General features: G+C 36.9%; 2 protein-coding genes across 3 annotated transcripts; both read right to left on the bottom strand.

Moving 5' to 3' along the window:
• Positions 1-3,841: 3,841 nt before the first annotated feature.
• Positions 3,842-8,766, bottom strand: LOC107765825 (65-kDa microtubule-associated protein 3-like). The gene is made up of 13 exons (XM_016584526.2): positions 8,636-8,766; positions 7,553-7,640; positions 7,206-7,412; positions 6,649-6,891; positions 6,359-6,568; positions 6,119-6,274; positions 5,838-5,997; positions 5,586-5,737; positions 5,416-5,503; positions 5,200-5,273; positions 5,027-5,101; positions 4,645-4,939; positions 3,842-4,491 (listed from the first exon to the last, which is right to left on the bottom strand). The coding sequence occupies exons 2-13, from the start codon at positions 7,622-7,624 to the stop codon at positions 4,025-4,027; spliced, it is 2,199 nt and encodes a 732-aa protein (XP_016440012.1). The 5' UTR covers positions 7,625-7,640; positions 8,636-8,766; the 3' UTR covers positions 3,842-4,024.
• Positions 8,767-16,807: 8,041 nt separating this feature from the next.
• LOC107765834 (cysteine and histidine-rich domain-containing protein RAR1-like) lies at positions 16,808-20,407 on the bottom strand. 2 transcript variants are annotated; one of them, NM_001324891.1, is given in 6 exon segments: positions 17,201-17,296; positions 17,464-17,702; positions 17,970-18,124; positions 18,925-19,007; positions 19,101-19,103; positions 20,195-20,284. In NM_001324891.1, coding segments are annotated over 6 exon segments (666 nt in total).
• Between the last annotated feature and the right edge of the window lie 304 nt (positions 20,408-20,711).

The raw sequence follows: 20,711 nt of genomic DNA on the forward strand, positions 1-20,711 counted from the left end.
TTCTTTTGAAACTTTGATTTCTTTTGAGGTGTAAAACCGGTAAAGATTTTGATGATCGCTGATTGAAAATTTTAAAATATAATCCCCTTTTAGATTTTTGTTTACATTGCCAGTTGCATATATAATGTGCTTAATTCGTTGTTATAATCGATGTAGAGTATATGATTTTAAGATCATATAGGTGATAAATTGATAATTAATTAGTTTTTGAACTATTTTATAGTTTACTCGAAAATAATTAATAATAAAGGGTATTTTCAGCTTGCACCTTTAATGTATTAACATAACTCTTGTTGATTAAGGCAACATGAAGAGACTATGTAGAAGGTTGTGAGCTTATAAAATACTCATGATATGATTTTTTTTAAACTAGATATAGTTGCCTGGTCACAGCACGAGCTACATCAGGAATGCCTTTAAAGAAGGATTCTATTATGTCGTGTCCGCATTCATATTGCATATGCTTAAAATTCTTTACTACTATCTTACTAGAAAAGAACCTGTTGCCTCAAGCAAATCTACATGAATAGAATTAACCTCTTAATTTCGAGCAACTATTTTATAATAAAATTTGTTTAATTCATTTCAGATATAACTGAAAGAACAAATATTGAAATAAAATTTGTGTAATTCATTTCAGATGTAACTAAAAGAACAAATATTGACATACTTTACTTTTCGGTTATTTTTTTTGGCACGTAAAATAATTTTAATTCGCAGTCCGAATCACAAAAAAAAGGATAACTTACCAGTAAAAATATATAGAGTAGTTACCGACAGTTAAGTGGAGAATGATAAGTTGATAGAAATTAAAAACTCCCTAATCGAGCCAAGTGAGGGCTCACGGAGAGTATTGAACATTAAGAAGAATTTTTTACTAACTTATTAATTTTTATTTTTTTGTTTTTATGTTATATTATGTATAAAAAATATTTATGATAGTGCTTGGTTTGTCTATTGATAATTTTTACCTTAATATGTAAGTTATACTTCAAATGAGAAAATAATAAGCTTTTCAGCGAGAATTTTGAAGATTTGTTTGTAAGGTCAGGGGAAGGAGGAATTTTAGATGTTCTTAGAAATCATGGACCTTCTGAGTGCCTCATTATGTTTCTAAGTTGATTTTGGTAAATGGTACATGTTGATAATTGTGAAGATCAATCTTCTATTTGTCACATTCAGTACTATGACATATTCATTAGTTTTATCCGTACTTATTTTTATAATTATGACCAATATATATCCCTTTCCTTTTGTTTATTTGTCATTTGGATATGTCGATTTCTTTCAAAGGTTAGTCATGATAAATTGCATCTACTGAGTATTCTATTCGTGGTTTATTTGTAGGTTGTGTTTGAGATTCACTTCAAAAATTGGTGGCTCGACTTAGTTGATCAAGTGAGTTTAGAGTGATATAAGAGACACAATGTGATATTTTTTATTAGTTAAGTGATTTGTTTGCAAAAGCTTGCCTCTTGTGGAAAGTGAATAGTATGACTTTTCACATTTTTGCTTTTGCACAAATAGAACAAGTTGTATCAAGATGGTATGAATGGTAATGATATCATTATCAAGTATATGTATCAGTAAAACAGCTGTACTTTTCTAGAACCATAGTCATCTTGCTAATTCAGCGGATTGCAAATTTTTAGTTTTGTCAGTGTGAATTCTTGCTGGCCAATTTTTCGTTTTTGATAGAAGGTGCCGTCTTTGGTACTACTATTATTTTACACGATCCAGGAACTTCGATAACGTTGGCGTGATTCGGTTTGAGCAACAGATTTTGACGTGATACATCTTCGTAATGAAAATAGAGTGGAAACATGAGTTGATCCGTAATGAGTATTAGATTGAAGTTCTCTTAAAGAAGACCGCCAACTCCTATCCCCAAGATAGAAAGCGCCCGGTCCTCTTCTCCTGTGTCGAAGTGTAGTGTAGTGTGGTGATGCTTTGCCTCACAGAAAGAGTGGGAGATAAAAAGGAAGAATTTAGAATTTAAAAATCAAAAGAGATTTTTTTACATATTCTCTATCATTTGTTTCTCATTTAGTCAGCTCGCCAGATAAATGTACATTTTATCCCATATTATTGTCGTATTCAATATCATCCATCAATTTATCTTTACCGAGAGCATGAAAACTAATTGCATAAATTTCTGTTCTTTAGTTTTATAGTTTGAGGCAAACTTAGAATATAGTATTGATTTTTATGTTGGGCCCGGGCTTTGCACGGGCATACCTATCTAGTCATGTTAATAAATGTGAATTCATGCACAAAATATAGACAGCAGGTGGAAGGAAAATAAAACATTTTCTTTGAAAGCGATTGCAAAAGTCAAAAACATTTGCATGATATAGAAGAGTCATTTTAGAGAACCTTCCATCGGAGAAAGGGCAACTAACACCGGTAACTATATAAGCTTTCTTAAGAGTTAAAAAGTAGTAATAGTTAGATTTTCAAAGAGAAAATGATCAAAATAGTCCTTAATGTATTGGGATTAGTTTATTTTGGTCCCTGTGATATGCACCTTAATAAATATCGTCCTTAATATATAGAAAAGTGTATCATTTTGATCTTTACCCCTAAAAGCTAACAGATATGTTAAAAGTGTTGTTAAGTTTAACCCTTCAAAACAAAACAAAACAAAAAAAAACCAGTCTCACCTCTATGATGAGCTACGACAATGGAGCTCCACGAAATTAGTGAAGAAAGAGCCATCAACAGAAAGACTTTCAGTAAGCGACAAAATCGAAAGGAGAAGAAACCTTGTTTCTAAATCCTTTCAGTAAGCGACAAAATCGAAAGGAGAAGAAACCTTGTTTCATAGATTTGGAAGCCTATTAAAGAAGACAATGACTAAAGCACTATCCTGATATATATATAAAAAGATAACAAAATGATTCCATTTGTTTCTTGCTCGTGTTGTCCCTTTTTTTTTTGTTAGCAAATAAATGAAGAATTGAAGCTCCCACCATTTTAGTAAATCAACAGAGAATTAGAGATCCAACCATCTTGAAATAAGTCCACACGCCTTATACTTTGTTTGAGCTAAATGATATTTCTGTAAAGATTCTTAGAAATTTTTGAGAATTAAAGAATATTTCTGCAGAACAAAGATGTTTCTTCTAATTATTGTTTTTCTTTAAAATTATGAATAAGTATTTTGAAAATATGCAACAAAAAAAATTGTTTGGAAAAAAAACTTAACAAGTACTCTACAACTTTTTCTGAATCTTTTCAAAAGACTTCAGACCTCACATTCACCCGTTTGTTTGAAAATTTTCAAAAAAAGAGTTTGTAAAATTTTGCGTTTGTTTGAATTTTTTTTTTGCAAATGATTAATTTTATTTCAATATTTTGTTTTTCCTAGAAATGTTTGAGTTGGTTATTAAATTTTTTAACTTTTGCTAAACAAACAAGAGTCATTTGCTTGAACTTCTTGATACCCAGATCTGCTGCGGTCAAATTTGATCTTATCCAAAAAATATAGCCCGTAAATTCCTTCCCCAAAACTTAGCTGAGATTTGGAGCTTTCCCTAACAGTCAAAAGGGAGGGGTTTGGTTTCATGGAGCTCCTACACCAGAGCTGACAGAAATGAGGCTAGCTTTCCTCTTCTTTTTTTTAAAGGATTAAACTTAACAGAACTTTTAACAAATCTGTTAGCTTTTAGGGTTAAAAACCAAAATGATACATTTTTTCTATACATTAAGGACCATATACATTAGGGTGCATATATCAAGGACCAAAATACACCAACCCCAATACATTAATGACCCATTTTGATCATTTTCTCGATTTTCAAATCCAACAGAGGTTGAATAACAGCAGTACTGGAGTCCATTTGCTTGCACTACTTATCAAGGACAAGTATTATAAAAATTCAGTTAATTTTTGTATCTACATTGAAAAAGCCAATAGAATTGAATTGGTTTCTCAAGCATACCAACAGACTATTGACTGCTCTACAGATACTGAAAGCTTTTAATTAACGATCAATTTCGTCTAATGTGTATGACACTTTTACTAATGTGTTCTCTGAAGGACAAATGCAAACCTCCTCTCCTCAAAGGAATACTCAATCTCCTCCTCCACAGGAATCCTTTCAGCTAGCTTCGAATTGTAAGGTAGAACAACAGCTGGACCTGGTGTTGCTGTCTGCATCGGAACAGAGACAGTTGAAGGAGTAGAAGGCACAGGAATTGGCATTGCTCTAGTAGGAGTTTTGTTCTCTTCTTCAACAGTAGAAATTGTCTTTACAGGAGTGGAGAACGGTGTAGTATGGTTACTTAGCAGGGTTTTCATTACCGTCTCATTCTGTTTTCTGTTCACATCTCCCAATATATTTGTTGCATTGGTCTTCGAAGAATCTGTGGTAGAAATGGGTGAGAACGGCTTCCGCATCATTGATGTCTCTACTTCTGAACCATTCAATGCACTGATGGGGTGCTTTTTTGAAGGATGTTCATCAATACCCAAACCTCCTCTCCTCCCTAAGCAAAGAAGCATAACTAAATTAAGTTGAGAAAGGGGCAGTACACCTAGAATTCTTTAATATGATATCAGAAGAAAACCACCACTGCATCTTGAATTCTTTAATATGATATAAGAAAGCTAGTTAAAATTCACAGTCAGTGTTTGGTTACCTGCTGATCTTTCTGCAAATCCATCATCCTTAGAATGATTAAATTGGTCGAGCTGATGAAAGAGCTCAGACTTCTTTGCTTGACGTGTGTTTGGGGTAGCTTTAGTGGAATGAGGGAGTTCGGTTTTACAAGTTTGCTGCATTGTTCCTCCAAGCGAAAGCCTTTTATTGCTTGGAGTACCACCACATGACAACTTAGGACCTTTTTTAGCACTTTGGTTCTTCATAGGGCTGGGTTTAGAGCCATAACGAGCCTCTTGTTCTGCCATCAACTGTCCCTGAAGTTTCTTCTGGTCCTGATATAAGATGAATCAGGTGCAGGTTATAGCTTTCTATGATAGCATACATTTAAAGTCAACATAAATCCAGTTGAGAGTTCATACCCTCTGCCTCTTACGTTCCAGCTCCTTTTCTTCCCGCAAGATGGTATACTCTTCAAGCATAGCGAGAACACGAATCTAACAAAAAGAAACAAACAATTTAGGAGATCTACATGTATGGAACCTTAGACCTGAATGTTATCATATCTTAAAAGCTCAAGGTGGGGAATGCATACACCATCATAAGTGAATAAAGTGCCTCTCTCATTCTCCCATGCTTTTGTTTTTGATGCCAATGCCTCCACCATTGCTGTTGAACAACATTTTAATTGATTTGAAGGTTATTAACATTATCGACAAAGAGAAGGTCATCTTTCACCACTGAGATGTCTTCATCTAACTTTTATATGAAACAAATAAGCATTGACAAGAATAAGGTATATGAGAAAAACCTGGAAGCTTATTAACCAAAGCACGAGCTTTCTCAGCACGCTTCAGAGTAAGGTGGGTGCCTCGTCCAGCATTGTAGCGATTTTCATCCTAGACAAGAAATCAAGATAATAAATAAGCATTTTAGACGTACTTCATGAAACATGCCAATGCTAGATGAAAGCAAACCAACCCTGTTATACTCCTCAAGCCAACACTCCTCCTCACATGCAGCAATCCATTTCTCGACTTTGTCTAGAATGTCTTTTCTGCTAAAAGCTTCCTCTTTAGCTTGAGCTATTTGGAGCTCAATTTGCTCAAGGACAGAAGCAGCATTGACAGCTCCTTTTCAGAGATATGAACAAAGAAGAGCATAAAAATTAATCTCGTAACAAAGACATAGTAATCAATTGGGTTTCTTTCTACTTGAGTACAACTTAAATACCAGATTCAATAGCCTCAATAGCTATACTCATTGCACTGTCTGAATCAGCAACGATATGTGTTTTTCTGTAGATCTCCTCTAGTTCTGACCTCTTCTTCAAAACAAGCTCCTTCATTTTGCTTGCTTTCAGTTCTTCCAAACGGGACACTTCTCCCTCAACCTTGATAGTTAAGGGGACATTACTATAAGGCCCGAAGTACAATTTCAAAGTCAAGCAGAAGAAGCACCAGCAACAATGGAAAACTAATAGTTACAATAATCTCAAAGATTCTATAACTTACATGAGCAATGAATTCCACAGACAACATGTCAGGCTCTGTTATCTCATGTTCTTTGGCAGCTATCTTACGAGTGACATTCTGAAATATATTTTGCTCTTCAATGGGTGTATCCATCAAATTCCATAGTTCCAACATGGATGTAGTAAGATCTTGTAGCTGCAAAAACCAGAAGGTCATCAATGTCTACAGAGTGTAACAAAAATGATAGGTAACACTAGAATAATTTACTCATCTGCATACCCGCTGCATCCTTTGTAACTTAACTTCTTGTAGTCTTTGTATTGCAGCTGCTAAATTTTGTATGGTATCATTACTAATGTTCTTAATTTCTTCTGATTCCCCTAGACTGGGATCCACCTCACTGATAGTATGTTTGAAATCCATGCCAAGAACCGAGCATAGTGAGTTCAAAGTACCTAGGTGATCCAGAACCTGCTTCAAGCGTTCACTCTGCCAAAAAAGAGTAATAGTTTAAATCAAAGGGCAGGGACGGAGAACATTGGCCTTGGCGCTGTAGAGAAACTGCTAACCTTTTCTTTTTGAAGTGCATGCAGTTCTGTATGCAATTCTTCGAGCTTTCGTAATGATAAATCACTTTCATCCACTACCATGCTTGTAGAAGTAAACCTAAAGATTTCATTCTTAATCTTCTGTATCTGCTCCGTAACTTCAATGAATTGATTCTTTCTGTCAGATTTCCTCTTCCGCATCTCCTCCAGTGCTGGAACAATGGCTCTAAGTTCTGCCTTCAAACCTCCTTTGTTCTGATCAGACTGAATACAGGAGATTCATTATAAAATTTCCATAACTGATCTTGTGAAAGGAGAAAAAAAAATATGTAAACCTTACTCTAAATCAATATATAGGGTATTACAATTTTTTTTCCATAGAATATAAAGAAGAGCCTGGAGGCTGCTTCATCTTAACACTATTGCAAGAATTAAACGAACCGGCACTAGCTTGGTACAATTTAATATGGTATTTACAGATAAAGCAACTGCGATATGGGCATTTCATACAAGCAGCCCACATATTGAAACTGTAAAGGTAACTGTAAAGGTAATTAATTGGCTATGACATTCCTAACCTGCTTAATGTGCACGGGGCGCTCCCCCATAGCAGAACATATAGCAGCAAGCTCTGCTTCTGAATCAGCAATAGCCTGCCTTAACTGAGCCCTGCTCCTGTTCGCTTGATCCACTTTTCTTCTGTACACTTCCAAGCATTCTCGTTCAATCTCAAATAGCATTTTGTCCCTCTCGGTATCACACTCCCCAACTTCATCCCATATAATCTTCAACAAAAAAAGAAGAAAGGAAAAAAGAGCATATTGAATATGTAGGATGCCTTTCATCATGAAATCAAGAAGATAAATACATAAAACATAAATAATTATGAACATGTTATAGGCAATATATTCATAAAAGTTACTACCTGCAGTTCATGCAGCAACAATCCACATGTTGTTTCCGTTTGCATAAGCAGGTCATTTTGAGGAGTTGACATCTCGGAGATATTTCCACTGCCAATTAAGAATGATTCTTACAAGATTATATTCGAAAAAATATTGTATAATAATAAATCAGAGATAGCAATTTCACCAGTCATCAACTGTAACATTGGTCATAAACTGTAACAATTAGTCTGATAAATAAGTGATCAAGAAAGTAACACAATTTTTAATGTCCTTCTGACGTCTATTCTTAAAAATGAGCATGCCTAGTCCCTCACTGTTTTTCACCTAAGATGCAATTTCTGCAGATTTAACTTTGCTAAATAAAGAATCCTCTTAAGACCCCACCTTCAATTCTCATACCCACAATTAACAGTTCAAATTCTAAGCTATAATCAACTCTATAATCTCATAATCTGTAGAATTCTTAAGTCCTAGGAATTAGGATACAAATATCTTCTTTTTTATTTTTTTTTATTTTATTTTATAACGGTGGTGTCTGGGCCAGCTTGCGTGCAGCTTGGTTGTTCCACTGGATACCTGCTATCTTCAACCAACACAGGTACCTGGTAACTCTGTCCAAAACTTATGCAAATGGGAAGAAATTACCAAATGTTTTTCCTCCATAGGAGATATAAAACCAAGGCCTCATGGTTCACCTCCCACTTTGTAGACTACTAGGCCACACCCTTGGTGATGCTAGGATATCAAATATCTATTTTGCTAACTTATTAAACCTTAATTAAGTTCTAACTTGAACAAACTGGATTAGATTAAAAGAGGTATTGTAGGTGATTTCAAATGCTTAGATTTGAGATAGTCAAAATTTCAAACTAGCCGTACGGATAATCAGAATGATATTTCAAAAGACTTGAAATTTACGAATTTCATCCCAAGTACTGACAGCTCGTTGAAAATAATAGCATTACAATTTTTTGTCCGTTTCTTAAGTGAAAATGCATATTAGTAGGCCATTAACACATCGTAACAAATAAAAAATGCGCATAAACTGCTGCTCAATTAAAAACGATTGAAGAACGAAAGTGAGAAAGAGGAAAACATACGACTGTGTATTTGGGCGGAGAAGGGAGATTGCGAGAAGTTGGCACTGCAGCAGCGAGAGATGGAGAGGAAGAAGAGAGGTCAGCTTGTCCCAGCAAATAATTTGAAATTTGAAATATGGGGGTTTCCTGATTTGGCGTCCATTATATTAAAATTGAAATAAATAACAACGGATATTGTGGATCTGGGCTTGTATCAGAAATCACACAAGTCTAAAATGCTTCCCATGCTATAGTCCTTGGAGCTGGGCCGACCCGAGCCCAATTGAATTTTTACACAACTGAGCAGCCTCGTGTGTCCAGGACCTTTTGTTACATTTTATAGCGAAACACTTGACATTTAGATATTATTTAACTATTATAAATAATAAATAATTAAAAACTTCAATTCTTTTTATGTTATAAGAGATAATAATGATGATGAATGTTGTTGTAAAAGGTAAAATACTGTTTGTTATTAACATAAAATTGTTTTCAAAGAAATTTGCTTGTTATTTTGAAATATTGTTATAGAGGTTGGTTGTTACACAGAAGTCCGACTATATAATCAAGTTGCAATCAAGTTGAGCTTGAACCAGTTCTTTTTTCTTTTCAAAAGTGAAACTAGCTCGAATTGAAAAATTAGGAAATAAAGTAAAATATCAAGAAATTAAGATTTATATGCTAAAGATAAAGTAATACGAAAACGGGAGGGTCTAAAAGATGTCTTGATGGACATAAGAGCTAAGTGTGATGACCCGCCATGTCGTCATGTCATATAGGCGACATTTGGCATATATTAATACCATTTGGAAGCTTACATAGGACGAAGACTAGCATTTATGAGAAGATTCTAGAGAAGTATGGATATTTCCTTTGGAAGACTCTAGATCCCTATGGATTTGTTAGAAAAATTCCTTGGAATCTTCTAGGCTTGTAGAGAATTCTAGAGAAAGCCCTTTATCTTGTAAATATTAAGGACTTGTGTAACAATTAATATTTGCACACTAGCCCTTAGGAGACTAGTATATAAAGGAGGTCATTCATTTGTAATTCATAAGAGCTTTGTCTAGAATTCTCTACAAGCCTAGAAGATTCCAAGGACTTTCCTAGCAAATCCATAGGGATCTAGGGTCTTCTAAAGGAAATGTCCAAACTTCTCTAGAATCTTCTCACAAATGCTAGCCTTCCTCCTATGCAAGCTTCCACACGGCATTAATATATGCCAAATGGCACCTATATGGCATGATGACATAGCGGGTCATCACACTCTCCTCCGCCTATGTCACGTCCTTAGACTTTAACTAAGTACACGTGCGACACTTGACAACCCGCTCACGATCTTGCATAACTTGCTCACGTTCTTACTATGCCAAGTCAGCCTTACTACACTAAAGATCGCTAAGGGAATATTTCAACACATGCGCATTGCTAGAAGGAAGCTTTGTAGGGAACCATGGTTGGTATTACCAAGGGCGTGGTACTTGCAAAAGGGACAAATATGAAGGTCTATAAGCAAAAGGAGTATGGCGGTGAACGGAATACACGCGAGGTGGACGACATAGTCATCTACAGCAACCCCTTGAAGGAGCACATAGAGAACTTAAGGAAGGTTTTCCAAGTCTTGCGGGAGAATGAGCTATACATCAAGAGGGAGAAATGCGAGTTTGCACAATCAAAGGTGCACTTCTTAGGCCATGTTAGTAGCAATGGCGAGCTACGCATGGACGAGACTAAGGTACGTGCTATCCAGGAGTGGGAGGCACCTATAAATGTAACTGAGTTGAGATCCTTCCTTGGCCTTGTTAACTACTATCGTCCGTTTATCAGTGGCTAGTCAGCAAAGGCCGTACCATTGACTGAGTTGCTAAAGAAGAACAACCCATGGGTTTGGACGGAGCATTGTCAAAAGGCATTTGAAGGCCTTAAGGCAGCTGTAACAGAGGAGCCAGTCTTGGCGTTACCTGACTTTGCCAATACATTTAAGGTGCACACAGATGCCTCAGACTTTGCCAATTGGGGAGTCCTAATGCAGAATAAGCATCCCATAGTGTTTGAGAGCCGAAAGTTAAATGAGACGGAGTGGTATTACACGATGCAAGAGAAGGAGATTACTGTCATTGTGCATTGCCTTCATACACGGTGACATTATTTGCTCGGGTCGAGGTTCGTAGTCAAGACTGACAATGTGGCTACCAGCTAATTTCAGACGCAGAAGAAGCTCACACCAAAACAGGCCAGGTGGCAGGATTTCTTGGCCGAGTTTGATTATGTGGTGTAGTATAAGCTGGGCAAAGGTAACGCCGTAGCCGATCCCTTGAGTCAAAAAACCGATCTTGCTTCCATCACTTCAGCAAGTTGGGATATTTGTGAGGCTATAAAAAAGGCATACAGCATGATCCAGCATCCAAACAGGCTATCGATTTAGCCGACCAGGGCAAGACGAGATGTTTTTGGGTAGAAGACGATCTATTGCTTACCACGGGTCAGCGGGTCTACGTGCCTGAGTTTGGAAACATTAGACGGCGGATCATAAGGGAGAGTCATGACACAATGTGGGATGGTCATCCAGGCCAACGTTGCATTAGGGCCTTGGTTGAGTTAGTCTACTATTGGCCACGCATGCAAGATGACATAGAATGTTATGTGCAGACTTGTCTTGTCTGTCAATGGGACAAGGTTGAGCAACAACAACCTGGAGGACTTTTGAAGCTACTACTAGTTGCAGAGCGTCCATGGGAGAGCGTGACTATGGACTTTATCACTTGCCTACCAAAGTTCCGACGGTTATGGTACTATTATGGTGGTCATGGATAGATTTTCCAAATATGCCACCTTCATGCCCGCCTCACCAGGTTGCACTGCCAAGGAAGCCGCTAAGCTATTCTTTTAGAATGTGGTGTAGTATTGGGGCTTACCAAGGCATATTATCAGTGATCGGGATCCCCATTTTATTGGAAACTTTTGGAGAGAGTTATTCGACATACTTGGCATAGAACTACACTTTTCCACTAGTTTCCACCCACAGACAGATGGACAAACGGAATGGGTCAATGCCTTACTATAATGCTACTTGAGGAATTATGTAAGCACGCATCAGAAAGATTGGGTAAGGTTCCTAGACATCGCCCAATTCTCTTATAACTTGTAGTGGAGTGAGTCCATGGGGCGGACACCATTTGAGCTAGCCACAGTCCAACAACCATAAAGCCCATATTCATTACCAGTCGTATTCGAGGGAAAAAGTTTGGGGGCTTATCATATGGCCAAAGGATGGGAGGAGCAGCTTGACACTGCTAAGTCCTACTTGGATAAGGCAACTAAGAAGATGAAGTTTGCGGATGGTAAGTGGCGTCCCACGGACTATAGAGTTGGGGATATGTTCATGGTAAAGTTTAAACCAAGACAATTCAAAGCACTACTCAGCATGCATCAGAATATGATTCGCAAGTATGGGGGGCCATTTAAGATCGTCGCCAAGGTAGGCAAGATCTCATACAAGCTTGACATGTCATCATATCTTAAGATCTACCTTGACTTCCATGCCAGCATGCTTAAGCCATATCATGAAGACAAGTATAATCTGAGTAGGGGCCAATCAAGTTGAGCACCTATTACTATCACCGCCTTGCATGATCGGGAGATTGAGGCTATCATGGATTACCAGGCCAGGCAAAAACAAGGTCAAAAAGCCACTGCTATGTTCCTCGACCATTAGAAGGGGAGATCACCGGAGGAGGCCACATGGGAACGATATGAAGACTTATGGCAATTCAAAGATAAGAACCAAAAGTTTATGCAGCAATATTGCGTCGCGGTCGTCGCAACATTAAGTGGGGGAGAATGTGATGACCTGCCATGTTATCATGCCACATAAGCACCATTTGGCATATATTAATGCCATGTGGAGGCTTACATTAGAGGAAGGCTAGTATCTGTGAGAAGATTCTAGATAAGTATGGACATTTCCTTTGGAAGACCCTAGATCCCTATGGATTTGCTAAAAAAGTCCTTGGAATCTTCTAGGCTTGTAGATAATTCTAGATAAAGCCCTTATCTTGTAAATATTAAGGACTTATGTAACAATTAATATTTACATACTAACCCCTAGGAGACTAGTATATAAAGGGGGCTATTCATTTGTAATTCATCAAGCAAAGCAATGAAGTTCTCTGTAATACAAAAGCTGTCACACCCTAAACCTGAAGAGGCATGGCCGACACCCGGTGCCATACTCGGTCCGAGCATACCACTCTATAACTGTGAAATCTGGAGGGGTAACCCTCAACTTAGGCCAATGAGGCCATATTTTGAGTCATCTGAAAATAATGTCTCTCTCATCTGAGGGATAAGCATACCAAAAGGCTGATATATATGACTGTGCAGGCCGACGAAGCCGCCATGAACATTTACGGATATACAAAATATACAGGACTCGTCTACAAGCCTCTGGAGATGATTATATTATGGTCGGGACAGGGCCTCTACCTACCCATCAAACTTGTATAAAAAATGGACTCCAAGGTCTAGACCTGGTAACTCCGAGGGAGTGGAGCTTACAAACCAAGCTGATGTTTGACTCTGTCTGCTGGGAAGGTCTATCCAAATGTCTATCAGGACCTGCAGGCATGAAATGCAGCGTCCCCGGCATAAGGGGCATCAATACAAAATAATGTACCGAGTATGTAAGACAATAGAATAACTGAAAGCTGAGACTGAACTGATAATATAATAACTAAAAGTAACTGGGAGTCAAAGATAATCTAAAGATATGCTTACCTGCTGATATTGACTCAACTTTCTCGATATAGTAAATAAAATAGTTGTTCGGCTCTATAAGGCTCGGTACGTATAACTGCTCTGCCATAGTAGGTTCGCTCATAGGCACTCGGCCATACTAGTCTCTGTATCTCGGCCATTCTGGGCTCGCTAATAGGCGCTCGGCCACAGTAGGCTCGGTATATAACTTACCATCTGATCAGAGGTTGCCCAATAGGGGCCTGCCCACCGATTATAGCTCGATGGTGGTAAAAATACTGTAATACTGCGCAATAGGGGCATGCCCACCGATTATAGCTCGATGGTGGTAAAAATATTATAATATTGTATATATATAGACTCTGTGCTCTCTTGACTAGAAGAAGACAATACTTAACTGAATATAAAGTCTCGATAAGGGAGAATATGATAACTTATGAGACTAGGATAATGTACATATATTCAGACTTCTCTTTATGTCTCGTTATCAAACACATATAGTTACGAGATCATGCCAAAATGAAGAAAATATTTAGCCTTAACATACCTTAACCCCGTTTACTTCTTAATACCTTCCGAGCAACTCTTCAAACAACTCAACTCAATCTACCATAGCGTAAGGAGATTCAAAATCAGTGCTGAGTAAAGGCTAAGTTCGTTACTCAAGCTATTAGCTCGTTGACGTAAATTCGGCAGCATCTCCCCAGTAACAAGGGCTTCCTCCAATACCATATACCAACAACAACAACTAGAGAAATACAGCAACATATAAATATCAATAACAAGACACCGTATAACAACAACAAGTCACCACTACTTCATGACGAGCGGTAAGCTCCTATTGGAATCCGTATAACCCATATCACCCTTATAGACTTCTTACTTTAACTTAACAGTATCATTAACATGATAACAAAGTCACTCATCAATGATGACCTTAGGCACATGCAATAACACAATACACATACCTCCTACAGTAGCTTCAAGTCGAAATCCAAGTTATATTTAGCTTACAACAACCCTCAACGGCAATGCCACACCATAGAAGTGACTTAAGCTAATCTTCACTTCCAATCTAAAGTTTCATATGTTTCTTTCACCAATTCACTTGCTAAACATATAGACATGCATAACAACAGAAAACATATCATAATCAAGTTATTTTTCCCATTTTCCAGCCATAACAACAAACATATATATATATCCTTAAAGCAACCCAATAAAAGATAACAACAACTCTTAACAACATCTCTTCCCCTTTCAAGTACTATCTTGTAATCTTTCACTCCAACACCATAACCAACATGTAATTAACCTTAAACACCATCAAAAGGATGTTAAACATATCTTAGGCAGTAGATAATATTTGAACCCTAAGCTTAAATTAGCTCACCATCATCCTTATTCACATCACAATACCATAGAGGGGTTATTCTTCACCTTTGGCTAACTTTGATGTTGGATTATGGTGTATTTTTTTGGAATTTGTTTGGAGCCTTGGGGGAATTGTTTGGGAGAGTTTGGAGAGTGTGAGGATGGAAGGAGGTCAAAAAATGAGCAAATCTCATCCCAAAAACGAGATAAAAACAAGTGAAGGTCGGCCACCGACCAAGTGGGTCCCATAGGGGCTTCCAGCGCAGTCTCGCAAAAACGTGAATATATCTCTACACTGATATTGTATTGATAAATGGTTTAATGCGTTAGAAACTAGACTCGTAGATCATCAATTTGATATGTGCATCATCCCGTAATTCCAAGTACATTGGGAGAAATGCTCAGCTACATTTGACCTAATATTCAGCATATTTATGAATGTAACTTGTGATGATCTTAGCCAACTTTTATTCCACAACTCGCTTGACTTCAAAACATAACACACGACTATCATAAGAATAAAATAACTCATAATATAACCTCCTTATCATTTTGAGCACCCTAGTCTCACCCCAAAAGTACATGATATAACATTCCCAACTTGTTGACTTTCGATGAAACCTATTTTCTTCAATTCGTTTAGCTTCTAAGCCTTCCAACCCTATTGGTACTTGCAGTTCATGATCTTAAATATTTGTAACCTCCAAGTTAACATGATTAACTTACTTTATGTACTTTCAAAGATGATCTCATTTCTGAGCTTATATCAATTGACTTACGACGTACTTTCACGTACGAAAATATGGGGTGTAACAAAAGCTTCCTTTGGCAATGCTCCTATGTTCTAACATTGCCTTAACGATCTTTAGTGTAGTAAAGCTGACTTGGCATAGCAAAAATGTGAGCAAATTATGAAAGATCGTGAGCGAGTTATTAAGTGTAACTCATGTGCTTAGTTAAAGACTAAAAGGACGTGACATAAGGCCCTATATTCGTGACTGTGCAAATTACTCCCTCTAGTCGGTTTCATCTGTACTTTAGCCAAAAAAGTTGGTCCAAACTATTTGTCGTAACTACCAAACCATTAGTTACTAATTTGAGTTGAGATAAAGGTAATTTAGTCAAGTATCTCTTATGTTAATGTTATTAAATAATTTTTTAATCAGTATACCAAGATCCTGATCATTTGGTAGCATGTATTAGGAAAAATAATATTCCATATATTAACTTTGGTATTATTAATCCCTTGTTTGATAGTGTTTTTCAACCTATGAAGTTTTTAGTTATATACCCTATTAAGTATTATTCTTACACATAGCAAATCATGGCGTTACAAATACGATAATTTGTTTAACACGGATAAGCATGTATGATGATAGAACTGTTATTTCAAAGCCTTTTCCAAATCCTTTGTAAAGAATATAAAGGGTATTTTTGTAAATAGATATAAAAAAAAAATATGTAATGCATGTTATTTTTAATACACCAAACCAAACAGTCAATGGATAATCTCAACATAATAAATTTTAATATAACTAATCCCAACATTATTAATATTTCAAAGTGGATACAATGAAAGCAATATTTCCAGGTTTGCCCCAACGCTCTTCATGAATCAAAACTTTGCCAAATCGACAATATGTATAACCTTTGTAATTTGCATATATAAATATATATTTAACATAGTTATTAGTTGAAAATATATATTCATAATTCACTTTAGTATTTCAATTATGCCCGCTTAACTTCTAGTTTGGCGTCCAGCCGAGGTGGGTCTTTTCTCAATATGGTTAACTTAGTAGCTTTTAGCTTGATTAAAGTGGCAATATAGATAGCATACCATAGTTGGAAAATCACATATTCTAAAAAGCTAGAATTATACAAATAAGCGGCGCAAAACTTATTAGTTTGGCCAACCATTCAACTAAGAAATATAACTAGTCATATTCTTGGGTTAGAGATATTCCACATGAGAGGTTTCAGTACTTGAAAGTTTAAATCCTTCAAACCCTCATTTTCTCTGTTTTTGAGCAAACTAAAAACATTCACAAGATTAGTGTTTCAACATCTAGTTAAACTGTAATATTGCAATTTTATAGAATTGCTTAGAAGTTCATAAAGGGTTAACCAATAAGATAAAGGTGCAATAGGAGCAGGTAAACCTGTTCAACCTTTTGGTTATAAGGTGACAATCTCACAACAAAACACAAGAACAATGACACCAACCATGCATGACAAAGGCTTAAGCGCATCCCAACATTCTTTACTCTCAACTGTGCATTAATTGAGCGAGCTTTACTCCAAACTCTGTCAAAACTTCAGACATCATAGATTGTCCATTCTCAATTGTCCTTTGGCACCTTACAGAAGGACTGAGTAAAATTGTACCAATGCCATGCTAGCAACCTTAATTTGATAAATAAATGGTGAAACAAACAGGGCTCATCTGTCAGCCTGTTAGGACGCTGGGTTGGCATTGTGCCATCCTGTGGTGCATGGCGATATGCTCATGAACTCATCAAATTCTTTGACATGAATATCACAGCATTTCCACTGCAAATTCAAAGGACAACCAGAAAACATGAGTTTTACGATGGTTGAACATTAACCACTAAAGACAAGTAGGGAGATATTGTACAAACGCAGCGAAATATCACAAAAGCAATGCTTGGCACCCTCGAAAGAAAATAAACAAAATGAGTGTTTCTTTATCAACTTACTCCTCTCATCCGATCATGGAAGATAGCGGGGCCAGGATGGTAACTGCAAGCAGCGTCATGATTTTCCTTTTCTGTAAAGGTCTTACCACAGCCCTTATTTTTACAAATTTGGGGTTCGTTTATATCAACTTTCTTCTTCACCGGAGCAGGATGGCATTGCTGTACATCTGTATTGCTCTCAGAAGGTACAGATGTTACTGTATTTGATGCTTTTGGAATTACTTCTCTGGGTTGTGAACCTTAAAAACCAATAGCAAGAACACTGATCAGAGTCCGGGCAAAAAGCAAAAGAGAGTCCCTATATTGGGAGTAGAACAAAAAGCAGTTTGAGGATGAAAACAAACTTTTTCCTCGTTAACCTACTAGGAAGCAAGAACCCAGAAGCTTGAGCTCAGTATTGATAAGATTAACAGCCTACTCAGCACTTTCAGCTTGCTAAACTCAACTAAAACTGTCCTAGTCGTCCAAAGTATATCGCTAGATGAAGTAAGAAGATGGAAGACTACCGTGATCAGAACAAAAGAATCCCTGGCGGCATCTAGGACAAGCTTCTTTCGGTGATACATTGGTTGTAGAAGTTGGTGCAGGAATTGCTCTATTCCGGTTAGCAGCTGGATTTGCTATCACTGGTTTTTCTGTTGTGTGCTTTCCTGTCTTACAACTGCACAAAAAAAACTTTGATGTTACTGGCAGACACAGAAGAAATTATGTGTTTTAGCTCGATATTTAGCAATCTCAGGAAGGTTCCATTTCATGCCAGTCAAACAAATCAAGCCAATTATGAAAGTGTTACGTAATTCTTCTTACACTAGAGATAAGTAGATGAGGAGGATTGATAAAAGAAGTATGTTGTTCACTATTACCTATCCCAAAAGAATAAGTATGTTCTTTTCTCATTGTGTGTAAGAATAAGGGGATAAAAGAAACCAATAATCTGTGACGGACGGAAATGAGTTTCTTGATCACTTAACAAGAATAGTAGAGGCAACAAAAATTAGGAAAAGAAAAGGGTTTGTCTACGATTAATAAATGACCCCGCATAATACCTCCTCAAACTGTTCAAATTGATAATGCAGGGCAAAAGCTCCCTGCATCTTACACTATAACACCCCACCACCACCCCACCCCTTCCCTCCTTCCCCATACCGGAAAACAACAAAGAGATGCAAGGTTTAATTTAAAAATTAACAACTAATCATAGAGTAGAAGTGTCTGAAGCGTTTCCAGCTGGGCGGTTAAAAAGAATAATGAAGTCAAAGTAATATAACTACTGAGAGGAAGATTATGACATACATGAATCGAAAATAAAATGCAATCAGATTCTGCCTTAACTAATTAAACCAATGCCTGGGTCTAAAGCTTTATAATATACCAGTTTCAACAGATTCTAGCAAACAGAAAGGGTACTACTATTTGGCACGAAAGTCTGAAGTAAAATAAGGAAAAACATAAGGTACCCACCCAGGAATTTCGAGAAATAAACTGAAATCATGACTGCTTTTCTTGCAACAACTCCACTTCTTCATTCCATCATGAAATAAAGGCTGCAAATATGAACTTAGATGATTAGCTGGATGTTTTAGAAGCTACGGTATCTGCAAAGCAAGATAAGAAATCGGAAAATTGATTTCACTTACACCCTGATGCCAAAGGACCCAGCAAGTGCATTCACGTTCAATGCGGTCCGTGCAAAAGAAGAACAAACTTATCAACAGATGTTTAGAAGGTAATGCATAATTCATAAGAGATGACGTTCAATTCCACGGAAATACAAAATTAAGATTCTTGCAAAATTTATATTGTCTCATAGTAGGTTCCTGCTATAGTCTCTACATTCCAAATGATAATCATATTCTTGCATCTATTTGCAGTAATTTCACCAGACATCCTGTTGACTATCTTTTTTTATCAGTAAGCAAAACGACATCCTGCTGATTCTTGATAATGTAAACACGTTTTCTTAAGGTGATGTATGTGCAATAGGATAGTACATGTACATGCAATTGTGCACCTACATGCTACGCGGGGCTCACAAGGACATAAGAAAAAAGCTAGAATTTGAGCTATTAGTAAGCACTCCTCAGTTTTTACCTAGTGACCTTTCTTTATCCCGAGTTAAATCTGCTTTAAGAATAAAAAAAATCAGCAAATTTCTTACAACAAATTCCACACTAAGATGCTGCAAATGTTTCTTTCCTGGTTTCTGCGAGTGTAAAGAAGCTCCAGTCCCTTTGCACATTACAACAGATTCAAAGAAAAAGAAATCGATTTCGATCCCTAAAAGGTAGACCTAGGTAAATTTTACCATGCATTCAGTAGATTTAACTAGTTTTGTCACTTCCTTTATCCTAATTGGATATTGATGCTATAAATAGGTTTTTTTATATGGGGAAAACTGGAAGATCGACATTATTGCCTGATTTATTGTTTATCCCCTCATACAGTTAGTTAACTACACTAAAAAGGATAGTATAGTTGAAAACTCATTATATTTCTCAAAAAAAGTACTTTCTAAGCTACCGAAAAGTACAAGACTGCACCAATCAGATTGATATACTTGCTAATGATAAGTTCACTTTTAAAACATTATAGAACATTTCAATACTAAATAATTCCATTATCAAGTGACTTATAATGAAGTTTAAAGAGATTAAAACTGAAGCGAATACATGAATTAAATTTAAAAAACAAGGAATTGAATCAGAGAGATTAAATAAAGGGGGAGACGAACGGATTCGTGATAAGTGCAGGAGTTTTCAGGGTTATCATCCTCAGTGAAGGTGGCGTTGCAACCGATCCTCTGGCATCGAAGTCTCTCCATTACTGAATGCTGATCCTCTAGAAACTACTGTTAATCGGTTTCTGCAAAAGGGATCTAGTCTTCCCCAAAGTCTTTCTTTTTCGTTTTTGCCCCCAATTTATTTCTGGGAATCCGCGTTTCCCAATGCTAACTTACGTATTGGCCTACTTGCTTTTTTATTTTTAGTTTTCAAGTAACGGAAAAGGGCGATATGCCTCGCTATCGATAATTAGTCATTAGTACCGTCCGTCATATTTTCTTTCACTATTACTCCCTAGCGTCATCCATTTTAATATTCTTGCTCCCTCACTAACGTATCCTTTAGATGGACACATGGCGCTATCTTAATCGGCCTAACCATCTATTCATTTGGATTCAATACTCGTTCAGCCCCGACTCGTTAACCCCACATTCCCCCTAGAAGGATGTAATCATTTATTTCCTCTTC

This window comes from Nicotiana tabacum, chromosome 9 (assembly GCF_000715075.1).
Source record: "Nicotiana tabacum cultivar K326 chromosome 9, ASM71507v2, whole genome shotgun sequence".
Taxonomy (NCBI): Eukaryota; Viridiplantae; Streptophyta; class Magnoliopsida; order Solanales; family Solanaceae; genus Nicotiana; species Nicotiana tabacum.